We start from the raw sequence: 14409 nt of genomic DNA, 5'->3' as shown, positions 1-14409 counted from the left end.
AAGCTTGCTTCTGCTTCCATATTCTGCCCCTACCAAGCACAGGAATCAAGCTGTTCCTTTTGAGACTCAAGGTGCTTCCTAGGTGTTAAATGGGTGTTTTCCCTGGACTATGAGAATTTTACCTTGGGATATTGACTTCTCCAGAAATGTCATCTCCTCTACAACCTGTTACTAAAAAGTTAATTCTGTAGAAATCAAATCTTCCCTTTCTGTCCTGTTCCTGCTAATTGTCTTAGGCTACATGTTTCTATGGAACTAACCTCCAACGGTCAGACTGTTAGTGGTGATAATACAGAAGCCAGATAAACTATTAAGAAAATAAATGTAAGTGGATATTTGTTGCATTTACATCACCAAATGAAAGAAACATCAAGATGCTTATTCCTATCTGATTTGGAGGCTTTCTTTTATATATTCTTTATAATATTCTTAGACATCTGGCTATCAAAAAATGAATATGTAGATCTGTTATCATAACTCTGCCCTCAGCCTTGTTTTGGATCATCCAGTTTACTGATGCGTAAGTTTAGATAACTTTTACAAGTGCTGGTAGGGGCACTGTACCAGTTGTTCCTCCTGTGGTGTTTTCCTACTGTGAGGCTCATGCAGTTCAGGACCCAGCTTTAAACTGGGAGATATAAAAGCCAGATATCATGTAATAAATTGTCTTAAAGTAACTGTTCAGTCCATAAAATAGGCTGCAAATCAATGCATTTATCAAGTGCTTTCCTGTTACAGATGATAATCAACTGTTTTGTGGTTAATGTAAGACTTAGCATTCTTCTTTGTGTCTGGCACTTGCCACACAGCTTAACTGGTCCTTAATCTTAGTTTTCAGGTAAATATGGTTTGTACCATAACCATTCTGAAAATAAGTTTAGACAGCTGTCTGCTAGAGCCAGCAGAAACCCTGATACTCTAAGGTTGTGGAGGAATAAGTTTCTCCTTTTCTCTGACTCAAGGTGAGGAGGGGCCACGGTTCTACAGAGCAGCACTAATTCTAAGCTTGACTGTTTCTCTTCTAATTTTCATGAATGCCTATAAACACTTAGACTTGACAGTGTTTCAGCAGACCAAGTGTCAGCAATAAGGAAGGATGAATAAAACTGAGTGAATGGAGTTGACTGCTAGCTATATTTAGTACTTTGCAAAGGTGTTATGTTCGTTCACAGATACTTATCAAACCAAAGCATTGAAGTGTTTAATTGAAATTTGTGCTAGACCATTGAAGTGAATTCACTGGTGCTTGGAACTGCGCTGTTGGCCAAATGGTCTAGAGAGAAAAAGAAAAGATGGGTGCATGAGAAGATGGGGTTGTTGTCAGTCCAGCCCTAACCAAGTTTGATCTGAATCTGTTTAGTCTTGGCTAGATGCTCCTTCATTGTGCAATAGCAACACCTGCACACACAGCCTGACGTCTCATTTGTCCTCTGAGTTCATTTGTGTGAAGCTGCTTGTATTCCGCAGGCAGACCTGAGCACTGTGATTTTTTTAGCACTCAGCTGGTGAAGATATTTTGGAGTGACAGTCTGAGTAAAAATGCATTTGTAAGGCTTTGTCCCTCCTCTTTACTCATCCTACATACTTGGTCAGTTTCTTGAGAAACATAAATCCTGAGCTAACATGTTGTCCTAAAGCTTGGGATTCCATTGTGCCTTGATATTTTCCAAATAAGTCACTGAAGTCTTCTCCAGGTGTGTTCTACATGTTGTATCCAGTAATGGAAGAACTGATTTGGAAAGGAAGTCCTGGGCTTGGGGAACCCTCTTTGGATACTTCAGCTTAGACATCATTACCTTTGCAAGTTCCACAGGCATTGCCATTCTGTCGCATCACTCTTGTCCTCCTTAAGGTCTTGAGTGTTTTATAGTAGCCGCAGCTGCACTGTTGAGCAGGATGGGAAGCTTCCTTTTATGTGGGTATTCCTGATTTTTGTGTGGCTGCTGGTGCTGGGCTGAGGTTTTTTCTTTTACCCTTGTGGTATAATATTCATCCTGAGAGGGGAAACATCTTGAATACAGGACGTTGTGTTTTGTGAGTGTTGAGCGCGGTGTGCTTTCAGGCTTGTCTTTGCCAATAAGCCTAGTACTGACTACCCTTTAAGAAGCTCCCTGCTTTACCTATATGTTGCACATATTGCTGCTGCTTGTGATCTTAAATTGCAAGAGCTCTCAAAGGCCACAGTGAACTTCAGCTGTATTGAACTAAGAGGTGCTGCTTGCACCTGCCATAAATTGCAGGCAGCCCCAAAACTTTTGCATTCTGAAAGGCAGAGGCAGGGTGAGCAACTTCTGCTGGTGAGCAAAGAGGTAATGCTGCAGATTGACTGAGGTGATGACAGCTTCCCTGTTATTTTCCTTCAGACTTGCCCCACTTAAAATAAAGAGGCGTGTGTAAGGGATAATGAGGGTACAGACCTTGAGGTTTGTAAACTCAGTCTTTATCTTCTCCGCATTTTCTCCTCCTGCTTTGAAAAAGGTAGGCTGTAGGTAGGGGTTGGCTGACACTGAGTGAGGGTAGGCAGAGGGGTACTGCAGTCTCAGAGGATGAGACTGGAAGGAGCTGCAGAAGCCAGGACTTGAACTGAGAATTTTTTCATAGCAGCACCAAAGGGAGAGATTTCATGTTGCAAAGAAGAAAGGCATAACATTTAGATTAGATATGTCCTAGTACCTGGCTTGAAGGAAGAGGTGAAGTCAAAGCTCAGCATAAGTTTGGGTAGCAGGTAGTGGATGCCTCTTCGTGAGAGACAGTCTACCTTGGGAACTGTTCATGTAGCCCTGGGAGTTTCAGCTGATATCTGAGCTTATGCAAAGACATGTGAGGTCAAGTTACTAGTTTCAAGGGGAATAAAACACAAACTGAAATACAGACTTGACAGTCATCAGAATAAAGTGTTTGTTAATGTTTACCACACTGTAGTACTTAAGATACCAGTTTCTTTTGCAGGTAGAGTGGAGGATAACTGTGCCAGTGAATGTTGTGTTTCATTGTTAGACACTAACTTTTACTTTGTAAGACCTGTATTCAGTTCTAAATTCTAGAAACAGTGTTAAGCGGGCTTTCGGATACATTTCTCTCTTTCTAAGTAGTGATTTTACTAAATAGAGCACTTTCTTTATTCCCCTTCTGCTTCTGTTTTCAGGGCAAGGCATTTCAGAGAGAGCATCAAATTTATCCATGAGTGCCGGCTTACAGGTGAAGGCTGCCTTGTTCATTGGTATGTATGCCACTGGCTAAAAAAACTTACTTAAGAGCTTCTCTACCTCAATTTGGATGTTCATAATTTCAATAAGTTAGTGTTCATCTGCATTTATAGCAAAATCCTCTTGGAGTGAAATGCCCCCTTTATTTCACAGAATCACAGTATGTTTGGGATTGGAAGGGACCTCAAAATATCATCTAGTCCAATCCCTCTGCCAGAGCAGGAACACCTAGATGAGGTTACACAGGAAGGCGTCCAGGTGGGTTTTCAATGTCTCTAGAGTAGGAGATTCCACAACCCCCCAGGGCAGCCAGTGTTCTGATACCCTTACTGAGAAGAAGTTTCTTCTCAAATTTAAGTGGAACCTCTTGTGTTCCAGTTTGAACCCATTACCCCTTGTCCTATCATTGGCTGTCACCGAGATGAGCCTGGCTTCATCCTTGTGACACTCACCCTTTATAAATTTGTAAACATTAATAAGGTCACTCCTCAGTCTCCTCCAAGCTGAAGAGACCCAGCTCCCTCAGCCTTTCCTCATAAGGGAGATGCTCCACTCCCTTAATCATCTTGGTTGCCGTACGCTGGACTCTCTCCAGCAGTTCCCTGTCCTTCTGGAACTGAGGGGCCCAGAACTGGACACAATATTCCAGATGTGGTCTCACCAGGGCAGGGTAGAGGGGAAGGAGAACCTCTCTGGACCTACTAACCACCCCTCTTCTAATATACCCCAGGATGCCATCGGCCTTCTTGGTCACAAGGGCACAGTGCTGGCTCATGGTCATCCTGCTGTCCACCACGACCCTCAGGTCCTTTTCCCCTACACTGCTCTCTAATAGGTCATTCCTCAACTTATACTGGAACCTGGGGTTGTTCCTACCCAGATGCAAAATGTAGAATTTTCCCTTCTTATATTGCATTAAATTTTTCCCTGCCCAACTCTCCAGTTGAAGAGCCCCAGAAGAATTCCAAATGCTATTAAAGCTTCATGCTAGGACTTCTGAGTCCCTGAGCTGGGCAGCTGCCTGGACATAAAAGGAGCCCAAGAAATTATTCTTGACCTTCTCTTCTTATCAAACCTTTTTGTAGGATTGATTTGACCAGAGATGTATTGATTAGAGATATGTTATTTATATCCCATTATTTTAACCACTATATCTCTAAATATGATTTCCAAAATCCTAAAAATTTGATTAGTTTCTATGACAGCTATTTTGGTGACTTTAGAGTTGTTAAAAATATTTCCTCTGAACATAAATTGATTTCCCCCCACCTCCCTTTTTTTTTTCTTTAAACTGCTGAAGCATTCAAATGTTGCATTTGCTGTCCTGGGACTGTAGAGAATTAAAAAAGGAAATTCCACCCTGTTTTGTTTTGTTTTTTCTTGCTCTCTTCTATTCTCTGTAGTCTTTGTGCTGTATGGCCAAGTTGACATATTTTGAGTTCATATTGGGAATCGGAGTAATCTCATGATTTGAATACTGGACTTGCACACAGACCCTGAGCATAAATCTTCAGTTTGATACTGACTCATAAATGTGCAAGAGTCCCTTGGTCAGTCTCCATGTATTTAAAAGAGGGTTAATTCATCTGAATTCTGATAGTTTTAAAATCTGTATATTTAAATTTGTGAAGCATTTCAAAAGCACAATACATTCTCAAATGCCCAGCGAAAGACTCTGGTACAAATGTAACTCAAAATAAATTCTTTATAATCAAAATTGTAATAGTTTGGAGTTTTTTGTCCAGTGCTGTCAAACCAGTAATGGTGGATGATTCTTACTTTATCCCAGTGTATGATTTGGTGAAACTGGAGTCCTTAGAGTTGAAGTTGCATAGTGCATGGACACCAGAAAGAGGAAAAGAACTCAAGCAACCAGACATACATACTTTAACAGTTCACTTAAAGTTCATTTTGGCCTCATGAAATTGAAGCCTTTAGTCATGGTGGAGAGGGAATGGTCTTATTTCACTGCTCTGATCTATATAAGCAGAAGAAAGTGGGTGACTTATTTCTAGCTTATTAAAAATCAAATCTAACTTAGAAAGTGTGCACTGTCCCCTGCTTTTGTGAAGACTTAAAACTTATTTCTTGCTTTACTATCTTATGAATTACCGCTCAGAACCTACTTTCTCAGTCTTGTCTTAGATTTGTTCTGATATGTTTCAAAAAGCAGCACCAAAACTCTTTCACTCAAGTATTTTAATAGTTCTTCCTCATGGCATGCAAAACTATAGCCTGCTGGGATGTTGGGAAGTGATGTTTTTAACTGTGATGGATGAAGTACAGCACTACTCCACTTTATTGAGCCTCCTATTTCATACAGCCTTGCAGGTGTCTCCAGGAGCGTAACACTGGTGGTTGCCTACATCATGACAATCACAGACTTTGGTTGGGAAGATGCACTGTCTGTTGTCCGCGCAGCAAGATCCTGTGCCAATCCCAACATGGGCTTCCAGAGGCAGCTACAGGACTTTGAAAAACATGATGTTAATCAGGTAAACGAACTACAAACAAGTGAGCTGCAAAACACAACCCCAAGCCAGACATGGGCTGCTTCTTGTTATTTTGTTGCCTGAGTGGTTTTGCTTTGAGAGAGCGGCTTCTTGGGCAAGCCTGCTCCACTGGGGAGGTGCGGGTAGAACTAAAGGTTTCGGGGAATGCTGGATAGTACAAGAGATGAAGCACAACATCTAAACACCTCCTGTCCAGCTGTGCTCTCAATCCAGTCGTTGCTTCATGTGTGCTAAGACACAATACAAGACTGACACCTTTAGAGGGATAAAGACTAAAGAGTGAGTTGCTCAGAAAGACCAACTATAAGTACCAGTTGCATAAATATAGTTGGCTTCCCTTGAACACATTTGGAATAGTAAGAAGGAAAGAAATCATAATCAGAAATCTTTGCTATCCAGGAATTTAACTAGGTTCTCGTTATGACTTGTGCATCATGTTCCCTGCACCTTCTGTGGCTGAGACTTAATAAATTTTCTGATGTGTAGAACAGTCTCAAATATGACCTTTTTTTTCCCCCTTCTTAACCTTTGAAGGCTTTGTAGGACTAGGAGAACTGAGGGAACAGTAAGACTGAAAAGTGATTTTCATAAAACAAAAATTAGGTTTTTTTACCCCTAAAAAGAACCATCCCACGCAAAAGACCTGCTCCCTGTGGGTGATCAGAGACTTCCATTTATGTTAACCTACTCTGGCTGTGCCCTCTGTTTTCCATTGCTCAGCATATCACTCTTCTCTGGGCCTTTGTGCCTATTTTGCTTATTAAAAATCAACAACAACAACAGAGGCAAATGAAAATCAGAAAGTAAAATATATGAGGCAAAGGATGCTGTGTTTTTTTGGGTTTGGTTTTTTTTTTTTATTCCCTCCCTGTCATTCTGCTGCAGAAAGCTCAGAGTCTAGAAATTAGCATTTGTTTTGCGTGATGCAGTTTGCATCTCTAAATATTTGCGTGGGGGTTTTTTTATTATTTATTTATATTTAACTGAATGTTTCCTGGATCGTTTGGAACTGGTCTAAATGGTAGAGTAACTGATTTTTAAGAGACAAAAATCAGAGCGGGACTTTCCAGACTTGTCTCCTTCCTCCCTTACAGTCATTTCTACTCTAATTGGTCTGGGCTAACAGCAATGACAATTAAGGCTATATGCAAATAGGCTGATAAAGACAGTAACGTCTCTCTTTTTTCATCCACCATGGACGGCACATTCTGCCTTTTTTTTCACTGAGGGGGAGGCAGTAGGTTGCAAAAAGAAATATCCACCTGTAGTCACTGGCTGGGCTGTAGTTTCCTACTGTCTCTTAACAGCAACCACATCCTTAGCAGGTGTCTGTTTACACACCTGATTTCAGGGGAATAATGCCATCTGCCAAGGGCGTGAACTTTTTTCTCATTTCAGCAGCATGGGTGTTTTGCTGTGCCACAACAGGCTGGTATCCTGTGGGGTTTCTGGAATTGGGGTCCTTTAGGCCTTGGTCTTACAGGAAGGGGTTTAGTCACTAAGGTCACAACATGGTTTACACCAATTCCAAACTTCCACATGGTAGCCTGAGACTTCAGATTTCACTCACGACCTTATGATCTTTTAGGAATGGGAGGGAGTAACTATGTTGAGGTCTTGTCTCCCACTGTCCTAGTAAATGGTCTTTATAGAAAAAGCTGTGCATGAGCCCCAAACAGAAAAAAATCTGTGAAAGTTAAGGCTTGAAAAATTACCACAGGAATATCATTCCCACTGGGACAGAACAGCTGGAGTCTGTGTCTGCTTGCTGCTTCTGCAAAGAACAACAACTAGGTTGGCAGAATTGACTAAGTGGACTAAAATTCATCAGCTGGCAAAGAAATGACAGAGGAGAATGTGTTAAAGGTCAATAAAGCTGAGTTGAAGAGAGGCAGTTAACAGGTCTGATTTCTACTCGTCTCTGTAACATGAGATGGAGCTATCAATTGGGAAGGTCCCAATCAAGGAAAAGGAGGGGTTTTTATACCAGCTGTACTTATGGAGCTTGTGGTAAAAATTTGTGGATTCAGAAAGTGATCTCATGGCAGAAAAATTCATTTGTTGCTATCAAACAGATAGATACTGCCTCAGCCTCTGAAAGTACCTGAGCTGAAAATTTCTGGACGCTGGGGAAATGAGCAGGGAAAAGGTCCCAGTATTATTGCCCTACTATTGCCTGATTGTTTCCTTGGCATTTGCATCTTGGTACTCTCATACCAGGACACAGAGCTGGACTGGACCTGGTACTTCTGTTACCATGTAATATATTCAGTCATTTGTGTTAGTAACATATAGTGTCCTATTCTATAGCTTTTAAAGCTCCTGGTCTTTTTCTTCCTGGCAGATACCTTTCCAGATATCCACAGTAGTTTTTTTTACTACTGGTGTTTGTAGGGTCAGATTGAAAAACATATGAGTGGTTAGTTTTTCTGATCTTCAACCTTCTTTAGGCCTGTTGTGACCTGAGCAAGCTGGCTGATCATATAAGCTTCCCTGCTTATTCATCTCATTGTATATGCAACAGGAGGAGGGTGCTTTAAGTCCAGGATGTCCTTGCCTTGTCAGCCAGCTGTTATGCAAGTGTGTCATTGTAGGGGACGTGAGGAATCTCGGTGATTTCAAATGTGTATTCCTGTGCCACTGTTGAAGGACATTGCAATATTTGGAGTGCTTTTCTTTAAACTACTTGTGTTCTTAATGGCTCTTGAAATTCTGTAGGATGGGAGGGAGTGTTATTTCTGTATCGGTCTTATATTATTTTTTCATCATCTCATATATGTGTGCTCCATTTCTGCAGTTCAGGCAGTGGCTGAAAGAAGAATATGGGGAAAACTCTTCTCAGGATCTGCAAGAAGCCAAAAATCTTCTGAGCAAATATAAAGAGCAGGCAGAGTTGCATCAGAGTACTGGAGGAAGACAGTGGAATAACAACTTCTCATCTGTGCCATCTCTCTCATACAGCAACTACACAACAGAGACCTAATCGTAGGAGGTTGAATTTTTTTCTTTCTACCTTTGAAAAACATCTTGCCGTAATTTCCATCGCATCTTCAAGACTCTCAGCAGTAATCATGCAAACAGTTGATTTGTAGAAAGCTTCTTGATGAAAATACTACATTATATGTGTGTGTGTGTGTGTGAGTGTGTTTCACACAGTTCTATAACCTGGGCAGGATCACGCTCTCTGTATGCCCAGAGACATGATCCAGTTGCTGTGGCTGAGCCCGTTTATCAGGCAGCCACGGGTACTATCCCCATATGCCCACATCGCCTGGCATTTGCTGTGAGGTTAGCTTGACTCCTTTCATTGTAGGCTAGCAAAGCGCTCTGAGAGGTGAAGTCTTGTGATTCAAGCTGTGGCAGTTTGACATCTCTGCACTGTGAATGTGGCAAAGATGTTATTGCACCTGAAGAAGAGACTTGGGTCCGTGTCTCCGCTGCTCCTGTTCACAGTCCACTGTCAAGTAGCACTGTGGAGGTGGGCTTGAATGTGAATGCTAGGCTGCAAACTGGAGCAGGTGAGATACGGATACACGTACCTTTCTACCAACAGTAGCATCTAGGAGAGAAGTGGGACAGACAGCTCTGAGTAATAACATCTTCAACTGCCACAGTTGTACTTGCTTCAGTGCACGTGAGACAGAGCTGTTGGTAGAACTGCCACAGACCAAGAGCACCGAGACTGTTACCACAGCTCAGCTGATGTGCACTGATTTAAGTCATGGTCCCTTGATTGTGCATCTGCTTTCCCAACATGAGCTTCTCTGGAGAATAGTTTATCTGGTCTCCAGTGCCGCTGAACTTCATTCCCCGTGGAACACGTGCCTCTTCAACACTTGCCCCTGCGCACATGATAACGTGTCTCCAAAGAGTGGGCTCAGTGTGAGTGTGAGCACCTGTTTCTTTGCTTGTGCTGTGGTTTGCTCTTTGACTTCAGCTACCTCAAAAATGCTGTTCTTGTCATTGTGGTTGTAAATGCAACCTTGAAAATTGCCTTGTGTAATCTTAATCTGACACTGAGTGAAGTGGGCGCATGTGTGTGTGAGTGTGTGTGTGTGCGCGCATGTATATTTCATAAATGTCTGTATTTGAGAAGTTCATTGTTTTCTTTTAAAACTTCTCATATTTCTCACTGGTTTAAAAATTCAGTTGTTTGAATTCAACTTTCTGCCATTTTAAAACCACTACATGTTTTGCTGTGATCAGATTTGTAGGAATGCATTTGTAAAATATATTTTAAACTAAGTTAAAACTAGGGGCCATACTCTGTTAACATTGTGTATTTCTGGAATGGAGCCATTGCCTGACTCAAGTGTACTCTAAGACTGTAACTTCAAAATATGTCACCAGGGATGCTGGGCAGTGTATTGATTTCTGATCGTGTAAGGGGGGGTGGCACTGATGCCAAGATCATGGTTTCTTGTCTTTGACTCAGAGGATGAAAGGCCTATTTTTCTTGAAGATTCAAGTATTCTGACCTCACATCCCTTCCTCTTCATGTGATTTCCTGCTTGCTTGGGGTGGCAGTGAATTCTTTGGATGGGAGCAAAGCTTTTGGGGTCAAGTAGCATCTGGCTGTTAAATATCTGTTATTATCTCCAAAAAATATATGTTGTGACTTGTGGAATATAGATCTTGCATATCAATAATTACCAAAAAGGAAAAAAGGGAATGGGGTGGAAGCGACCTGACCATTTCAGCTAAGTCCAGGCCTGCATCAGGGTTCTCATTGCACTATGTGTTCTAAGTGTACTGAACACAGCGAGGGCAGGATAATTGTGTCTGTGTTGCAGTAAGTCGTGCTGTTGGATTTGGGAATCATGCTGGAATTGAACTTGTTTTCAAACTTGTAGTTAAATGAACCGTGACCTATTTGGGATATCCAGCAACTGCTCTGTGTTTGCCTGCTAACAGAAGTATTTAGCTTTTCTCAAATATGTTGCTCTGCAAATAATTGGCTGCTTAGGAATTCCAACACAGCAGTGCCCGCACGGGCAGTCCCCTCTCTGCTCCGAGGGCAGATGTGGTAATTGGGAAATGCTTCCCTCGGTGACAGGATCTGACACGTGCTCAGGATATTTGTCCATTTTTTCAGCCCACTCCTCACTGTAGGATCTGTGGTGCAACTTCAGCCTGCCTGCAGCGGGCAGCTTCATCAGAAGTAGCCTGCCTGTGCTCTTGGAGGGATCCGGTCAGTCTGTCCTGTAGCTGACTGCCAGTGCTATGGATCCTGTAACACCCCCAGCACTCTCATTCTTGCAGTAGTGATCTTGTGAGTGCTGGTAACCGGACGACGATTCTTTTTTCTGTTCTGACAAATACAAGGCAGAATGGGAGACATCTGTTCATGATCATGTGTCCAATATAATTCTGTACTGAATTTTTTTTAGTAATTTGGTTGTTCTCATAGAGTCAGTCCCACAAATAGGATATTTTTTTGTTGTTAGAACTGAATTTGGCTTTAGGGCCATAAAGCCATATCAATGTGCATTATGCTGCAACTGGAAAGCAGATACAGGGTAAAGCAGGAAGACAGGGGGAGTGCCATATTGTCAGCAAGTGGAAGTGCTTCTCTCGTTTTAAAAGATGGAAGAGGTCTTTTCTGTAGGCTTTTGCGTCTACATCTTGTTTAGCAGTCTATATGTACTGCATACTGCATTTAAGCGTGGTAAAAGAGCAAGAGCAGTCTAAGAAAACTTGAATCTGGTTTCTCCTTGTAGAATGATAGTTTTCTCTTTTATTACGACAAGGTGCAGAAGAGAGAGTAGCTACAGTTCTCACCTTTGGCCTTTTAGAAAGGGAGACGAGCTCACACAGACTGAGAATGTGACGTGATTTGTCTTCCAACCAGCCTTTTGGTGGCAGTTTGTAGGACTTTCCAGCAATCTGGAACAAGATTAGACCCCAGTCCACCTCTTAGTCATTGGCCTTCATGGTGTAGGTGATGCACTCAATTGTTTTGTTTCTGTACTTCAAAACATTGTCCTCATTTTGATGTTCACTGGAAAATGTATAAAGCTTATTGGATATCCAAATTTGAAATGTATAATTGATTTATTGGCTAAACTTGATATCCATGTGTGATTATAAGCAAAAGTTTAGTGTTATACAATGTAGGTAATGGGTAAACGCATTAGTATTTATTACCCTGATTTTTAACCTGGAAAGAGTTGTTTCTGTACATTTTATGGTTGAGTGGGAAGATATGGCAAATCATATCTCTGTTTTTTAAAAAGGACAGTAATAACATTGGTTGCTATAATGGCCACTGCCTACAAACAAGTCAGTGAAAAATTATAGTAATTATTTCAGCTAGTTTAAAAACTCTAAACTTTGAGAGCTTCTTGATTATCTGTCTTCCTTTTCCTGGGCATCTTAGCAAAGCCTTGATTGCTTTTTCCAAATGTTTGTATTTAATAAGTTCTACAATTTTTTTATAAATAAAAGTGAATGTTAACATCTGATCTGCTTGTGTATTTCTTGAAATAAATAATAGTGTCTGGAAGGTTTCTACTCACTCTCTGTATCTCTGCAGGTACAGTAAGAGTACAAGACAAACTTATTTGGGTATTTATATTATGTTTTTATCCTGCACTCAGACTTCTTCAGACTTCCCCTCTCTTCACCAAGTTCTTCCAGGTGAGTTCAAGAATCTGCAGCACCAGCACCTCTTGATAGTAGTCACACAGGAGGACGTTGCATGTTGTTCTCTTACTCATCATTGCAACAGGGTATGTGGCAAGTCCAAATTTTTTATTCTTCTGAAATGCATTCTTTTTCTATAGCACACTGGTTTAGGGCTCAATTAGCTGTAAAACTTAGCTGGTGTACAGACTGCCAAGACTCAAGGCTCTCAGTAGCAGTTTGTCAGAGGAAACTGCTCTAAGTAGCAGATGATGATTTCTGGGGAAGAAAAAAAATACACTTACAGTTTAAGGGGGGGAAAAAACCCATTTAAATTCCCACAGATAACACACTGAATTTCTGTTTTGACACTGTCTCTGCTAAGAGGGTAATTCTGGCATTTGAACAATCAAAAAAAAAAAAAAACCCCAAACCCACCAACCTGAAAGTATAATCAGTCATGCCTAAGTAGCCAGATCTCATGGCCACTTTAGTTGTTGCTAAAGGCTGAACTATGTTGTTGCAGTGGGATGGACTCTGGTCACGAAGGCAAAGTTAGATGCTCAGGCACAATCAATTTTGGGTCTTTTTCTCCTCTCCCTCTTGCTAGTTTATAGACTGCTGGGAAAGTGTGGAAGTTTCCAAAGGGATCTCAGGGATTCAACTAACTGATAATATCCTTCACTAGAATAAAGTTAATGGGTCTGTGACAGCTTTGTGCTGGATGCACCTTGTTAGTAATGTATTTCAGTTAATCTTCTTCAGTGTAAGTGGGATGGGTCTGGTTTTATCTGTGTGTGTTTCAGTCCCTTTTCTATTTTTCTATGAAAAAAACTTAAAGTTTAATGCAGCCTGCTATGTGAAGCTTGAATTAATAGTGTAATTACCTCCTTCTGTCATCTGCAGCAGTGTCTTAGATATAGGCGCTATAGCATTGATGAGACAGAAAACATGTTTAAAATATAATCCCTTGTGAATTAGTAAAATCCCTTAAAGTTTTAGAGGAGGCTTTTCCCTACCCTCAAAGGAAAAATGCAGTCCTGCTTTGTCTTCCTTTTGGCCACATAACACCTCTCAAGGGCAATTTTTATCCAAATTACATGTAAAAATTGTGCTGCAGCCATGGTGCCATGCTACTCTTCCGAAGTTTTCATCTCCTTTGATTCAATGTTATATGTAACTGTTGCGAGTTCTAAAAAAATGGCAATTCTGATTTGGTTCATGTAGCCCTGTCCCACCATGCCGGAAACGCGGGGAACTAGAGGGTAAACCGGGCATGTCCTTAGCTGTGCTCATAACCTGATACAGAGCTTGGGCTTTGCCAGCAAACTCTGGAGGTCCTTCCATTTCCTCAAGAAGGTTGTACTGGTGGAGGGAAAATGATGATGGTCTCTAGAAAATACTAGACAGCATGAAGAAGATGATATCGCATTGTACAGCGTTTCTGTAGAAACCCCTGGAGACACAAAGCATGCGACAGAAATTGCTATTTTCACACTTTGTTCTCAGCAGAGCTTTAAATGTGGCTCTCGTTTTCCATGTGCCTCAGCTCCCGTGTGTTTAACTCTTTCATTGCTACATTTAGCTGCTGGCCAGCAGTAGCATTCTGCCCTCACCAAGGAACAAATTTTTCTTTATACGTGTTTGAATGTGTGCTTTGCTCTAGTGAATTATGCAAACCGCAGTTTACCAAAAGTGAGTTGCTTCTGAGTAGCAAGATGACTTCCTGTAGTTTCCATGTAGTTTCTAGTATAATTATTAGGAGTAGGTATCTAATGAAGTGTGAGCAGGAGATGCCTTTTAGATGCCTTTTAGCCATTGAACTGCCTAGCTCTGCCCTTGTAGGAGACACAGTTCTACTTGTGTAAGGCGAACACATCTGCAGTAAGTAAACTGGGAGTAAAATTCGTTTGCAAGCACTCTCAAAAAATGGGGTTTTCAGTCAGATGTGTACCCAGTTTCCATTTTAGTTGAGGCAATTACGAATGTGCAGATTTGTACCCTTCACTATGCATTGAACTATGAGCAGAGAGATCAGAACCAAGACATCCAAGCTACTTGAAGTG

General features: G+C 41.3%; 1 protein-coding gene across 1 annotated transcript in view; it reads left to right on the top strand.

Moving 5' to 3' along the window:
- The window catches only part of DUSP22 (dual specificity phosphatase 22), a 45398-nt gene extending 33218 nt beyond the window's left edge, over positions 1-12180 (top strand). The window contains exons 5-7 of the mRNA XM_080338789.1: positions 3146-3220; positions 5530-5701; positions 8517-12180. Of these exons, the coding sequence (XP_080194915.1) occupies positions 3146-3220; positions 5530-5701; positions 8517-8702 (433 nt within the window). The 3' untranslated portion in view covers positions 8703-12180. The remainder of the gene's footprint in view (positions 1-3145; positions 3221-5529; positions 5702-8516) is intronic.
- Positions 12181-14409: the final 2229 nt, after the last annotated feature.

The sequence above is a fragment of the Nesoenas mayeri genome (assembly GCF_963082525.1).
Source record: "Nesoenas mayeri genome assembly, chromosome: 2".
NCBI classification, from domain to species: Eukaryota; Metazoa; Chordata; class Aves; order Columbiformes; family Columbidae; genus Nesoenas; species Nesoenas mayeri.
This window is presented reverse-complemented; position numbering and strand designations above follow the sequence as displayed.